General features: G+C 42.9%; 1 protein-coding gene across 1 annotated transcript; it reads left to right on the forward strand.

The window, feature by feature from the left end:
- Positions 1-296: 296 nt before the first annotated feature.
- On the forward strand, positions 297-2,978 carry LOC103707217 (pentatricopeptide repeat-containing protein At3g51320-like). The gene is made up of 2 exons (XM_008791620.4): positions 297-1,585; positions 2,174-2,978. The coding sequence occupies exons 1-2, from the start codon at positions 487-489 to the stop codon at positions 2,815-2,817; spliced, it is 1,743 nt and encodes a 580-aa protein (XP_008789842.4). The 5' UTR covers positions 297-486; the 3' UTR covers positions 2,818-2,978.
- The last annotated feature ends 2,155 nt before the right edge of the window (positions 2,979-5,133 follow it).

Genomic DNA, 5,133 nt, shown 5'->3' on the forward strand with positions numbered 1-5,133 from the left:
TAAAAGCACTTCGTTCGCTGGATAAACTTCATAGAGTACTCAAGGATCCTTCTTCGAATCCATGGCCAGTATGTGATACTTTTTGTGGGATCATGAAAGCGAAAAAATCTACATATAAATCCACATAATATTTATGATTTACATACAAATGGCTCTAACGAGTTGTTCGCTGACCTGTAGGCTATAGCTAAGTTTGACTTTCCTCGTATATTTACATCTCCTAGGGGTTCCTTCCTGAAAATATGCATATTAAGCTTAAACTTGTGTAGGGTAATGGAAAAAATATTTTACATCGTGTAGGGAGTTCTGTCGGAAAAAACTGGAGAGTTAACAACTGCAGACGATGGTTTTAGCCCAAGATTTTTACATTGAAGCCCCTATCATATACAAATATTACAAAAGAGAATGATATCCTACGTCTCAACTTTGTTATAGGACGGCGCCATTGAGTCGCCAGGATCTATGGCGGCGGAAACCCCCCGGTGAATGGCCCGGCCGCCGCCCCTCCCCACTTCCGCCGCCGTCTCCGTCGCCGACGTCCTTCGCCTAAACCCCAATCCCTTCTCCCCGCCGCAGCCGCCACCCCCCTTCCGCCGCCTCTCCATCTACCACCCCTCGCTCCGCCTCCTCCCCTCCCTCCGCTCCCTCCCCGCGCTCCTCCAAGCCCACGCCCAGCTCGTCGCCTCCGGCCTCCTCCGTCACCCCCTCGGCGCTGGCCTCCTCCTCCGCGCCTCGGCCGCCGCCGCTCCCCTCCCCCACACCCTCCTCCTCTTCCGCCACCTGCCCGCCCCCGACCCCTTCTGCGCCAACACCGTCATCCGAGCCCTCTCCCTCTCCCCCGAGCCCCTCCTCGCCCTCCAATTCTTCTTCGCCAACCTCCGCACCGGCTTTGCCCCCAATTCCTTCTCCTTCCCCCCTCTCCTCGCCGCCTGCGGCCGCGCCACCTCTCTCCACGCCAGCGAGAAGTGCCACGCTCAGGCCCTCAAGCGCGGCGTCGACGCGGTCCTTCATGTCCGCAATTCCCTCATCCATGTGTACTCTGTCTGCGGCCTTTTGGAATACGCTCGCGTCTTGTTCGACGAGATGCCCCACCGAGATGTGATCTCATGGAATTCCATGGTCGATGGCTATGCGGAAGCTGGTGACCTGGACGCTGCTCGCGAGTTGTTCGACATGATGCCGGAGAGAAATGTGGTGTCTTGGAATGTTATGATCAGTGGGTATTTGAAGGGGAAAAGCCCAGAATGCGGGTTGGAGATCTTTAGGGAGATGGGGGAGACGGGGCTGAGGGGGAATGTGAATACGATGGTGAGTGTGGTCACGTCATGTGGAAGACTGGGCCTGCTTAAAGAGGGGAGGTCTGTGCACGGTTACTATATCAGGAACTTTGCGGAGGAGAATTTGATATTTGGGACGGCACTGGTGGATATGTACTGCAAGTGCTGGAGGGTGGAGATTGCAAGGAGGGTGTTTGATAGGATGTCTATGAGGAATTTGGTGTGCTGGAATGCGATGGTTACAGGGCATAGCATTTTTGGGAATCCAGAAGATGGGCTAGCTTTGTTCCAAAAGATGGTTGGAAGAGGTGGGCATCTTGTTTCTTGCTTGCGTGGTTCCTTTGTCATGGAAATATATCACTTATGAGTGTGACTTTTATACTATTGCACAGCATTCACTTTTTCCGGCATTCCTTTTACACAAGAATTACATGTTTAGCTAATCTTCAGGCTTCTTAGTCTTAGAATTTTCCTTGTCTATCTTAAAAAATAAACAAATAAATAGATGCAGGCAAGACTACTATGTATGTTTAAGCATCATTAACCGAATGAATTGGAATATAATTAGAAAAAAGAAAGGAATCATGATTTCTGTGCATAGTTGGTTTAACATAGGTTATTTAATATAGGTAGGAAATGAATTGTTTTTATCTGGGGTTTTGGCAATTGGTTGCCAAGGAATTATGCTAGCTGATGAAAACTTAGCGCCATGTGAATGTTACCTGTAATAACTTAGGTGTAGCCTTACTAGAGAGTAGCTGTTGTGATATTGCAACAGAATGCTTAATGACGCACTTGGTCTTTGAACACCTTATTTTATCATTTGTGTAACATTATTTTTCATATTTTCAGTTTGAGCTTTAGTATTCACTTTCTTGATTTTATTTTTCTTATAGGGGAGGGTTCTGAAGATGGTGGAACGAATGATGGCTTAGAGAATGAACCGACTAGGATCTTACCAGATGAAATTACCTTTGCCGGAGTCCTATGTGCTTGTGCCCGTGCTGGTCTGTTGGCTGAGGGGAAGAAATACTTCAATGAAATGACAAGCTTGTATAAGATTATGCCTAATTTTGCTCATTATTGGTGCATGGCTAACCTCTATGGCAGTCTTGGCCTTGTTCAAGAAGCGGTAGAAGTGTTAAGAAGCACTCCAGAGGAAACAGGATCGCGGGTGCTGGGTGGTTTGCTTGGGTTGTGTCGGTTTCATGGAGGCTTGGAGTTGGGCGAAAGCATGGTAGAACGGTTAATAGAGTTGGAACCTTCTAATGTTTCTCACTATGCTTTGCTATGTAACATATATGTGGCAGCTGGTAAATGGGGAGATGTTCATAAAATGAAGCAGACGTTCAAGGAAAGAGGGGTGAGATTAATCCCTGGTCATAGGCTTGTTGATCTAAATGAGATTGTTTGCAATTTTAAAGTTGAAGAAAGGTCACAACCAAAGATGGAGGAGATCTATATGCTGATAAATGACTTGGCTTCAAGGTTAAGGTTAACAAGTGGTACAGTAGATTCGATTGAAAGTGGTCAGAAGTAGTACATTACAATGACAAGTGTTTATCATTTGGTTTTATTACCATCTTCCCAGCTTGTAAGCATTGGTTTTTCGTGATTTTTGCCGATGCTTACATAATAAAGTAATCCAATTAGCAGATTCTTTATTTATGTCTGCTTGATCATAGCGCAGGTGGTCTTATACTTCTATCAGAAAAATTCGCGAGAGTTTTTGTTGTAAACAACAATTTCATTTCGGATTCAGTCAAGCAGCTCATATCATTATCCAATTTATTATCTCGGAACGGTTGAAAATATTGATCTGATTTTTCCATATTAATATGAAGTTCAGCTGAAGAAATTGTGTCAAAGCAGTGAAAATAACTGTTTGAGGAGAGGATTTTTCCTGTTGAGGAAGCAATTAAGAACATTTACTCTTGATAGCTCAATCTTTGCAGCAAAGTGTGCTCCAACTTCAGAAAGCTTCTCTTGATCACTGCAGCGAAATGCATAAAATAGGACATTCATCTTATAACTTGTTCATCAGAAAAGGTTCTAAATGCTCCCGTATAGATGTGAAAGTAAACACAAGTTATGTTCAACAGTTTGGGATGACCATGAGCCAAGATCAGGCTCTGACCATCAGCTCCTTATTGTTAGTTGAGTAGAAAAGAAAAGAGACATGCGTGGTGCTTTTGCCAAATCACACGAATTTCTCCTGCTGACTCTTGATTGCTCAATTGGAGGCATTTCAAAAATGCACTTCTGGTGCTAAGCCAATGGTGAACTTGAGATTGATTTGGAGATCATGTTTCTTCTCTGTTAGATTGAAGCTTCGGCAAAATGAACTGATAGACTCTTTTAATCACCAAAACTTTTCTTCCTTTTTAATTCGAGAACCTTATCTTTTCAGCAAATTAGAACAGGAGAGGAGTGTGTTCTACTTCCTGTGGATATGAGGGCTTATTCTTAACTAGCATTGTGTGTATATATGTTTGGGGACATGTGGACTTGGGTGATGAAAAAAGGATACTCTTCTTTGGTATCTGAAAAAATAAATGTATTAAATATGTGCATTCGATCATGGGAACTCAAGAAAAAGTAATAGGCTTGTGGAATTTCTATTGCTTGTCAGAAAATATTAGAGTTAAACCTGGGATTAGTTGAAATGGAATGGTTTTCATTATTCACTCTTTTGGTTTCATTGTCAGTTAAACAAATTATTTCTTTTAAAATCGAATAAAGCTTTGAGGCATGCACACAGGTGTCACTTCTGCATGGAGGCATTTTAAGGTGTATTGGTCAAATCTCCACTTGAATTATCCAATTTCCCCATGGCATGTGAGAGAGGTGATTTTTTTTGGCTTCTAGCATATTTATGTAACTGGATTATGCTCATTCCTTCTGTCTCTTAAATGAACATAGAAATGTCAAGTTCCCTTACAAAGAGACAAAGCAAGCCCCTTAAAATGAAAATTAAGCTGGAAATACAATATCAAAAGGAAATGAAGGCGATGATTTGCTTGACAAACTCTAAATGCCAAGTATGAAACTGTGTTGATTCAAAATGGTTCGATCTTGGTGCCATATTAGCAGCCACCTACTTGTTGCTTCTAATCTACTTTTCTGAGGTCCGATAAAAGCCTTCTCATGTCATATGCAAAGCTGAATGCCATCCACTATGAACCAGAGGAAGGGGCACAAAGGGGGTGGGGGGTGGGGGCAAGGAGCAAAATATTTATCACAATATAAAATTTTGATTTGACTTATTGAATGTAATCCACTATGTCTAAACTACCTACATACAAAAATTTATGTGAGCTGAAGACATGCATCAAAAGATCAAAAATTGGGCAGTCTAAATAATATTAAATTACACACATAAATGTGTCTGTATATATGTATGTATATTTGGCCACCTGATGTATAGGCTATGAATCTCTAAATTAAATAATTTTTTGATATATAAATAGTCTAAAAATAGTAGATCATATTTAATGACTTGGATTGGAATTTTTATTATTTAGTGAAAATCCATTTGCATGTAGCCAAGCAAATGCTCCCTAAGTCCTTTCAGCTCGACACCCCAAGAGAAATCAAGAATATGCCCTTCTACTCCACCCTCTCTTCCTCCTCTAAAAGACCAAGACCAACACCTCCTTCCACTCCCTCTCTCTCACTGTCTGGCTCCCCTCAAATCTCTTCCCACATCTCCTCCCTCCTCCTCTGGCTTTTCTCCGCCGCTCGTCCAGGAAGCAGCCCTGCCAAGAAGACCGACGCGCTATATGATTCCATGCTCAAAGGCCACCCAGCACTCCCCTCTCGACAAAGCTCTCATTTTTTCCTGCACCATGAAGCA

Source organism: Phoenix dactylifera, chromosome 17 (genome assembly GCF_009389715.1).
Source record: "Phoenix dactylifera cultivar Barhee BC4 chromosome 17, palm_55x_up_171113_PBpolish2nd_filt_p, whole genome shotgun sequence".
NCBI lineage: Eukaryota > Viridiplantae > Streptophyta > Magnoliopsida > Arecales > Arecaceae > Phoenix > Phoenix dactylifera.

Excerpts from the sequence above, each read along its gene's own strand:
- LOC103707217 (XM_008791620.4), top strand. The coding sequence starts at position 487 with ATGGCCCGGCCGCCGCCCCTCCCCACTTCCGCCGCCGTCTCCGTCGCC. Across the intron at positions 1,586-2,173 it reads CCAAAAGATGGTTGGAAGAG|GGGAGGGTTCTGAAGATGGT; the intron begins GTGGGCATCTTG and ends TTTTTCTTATAG.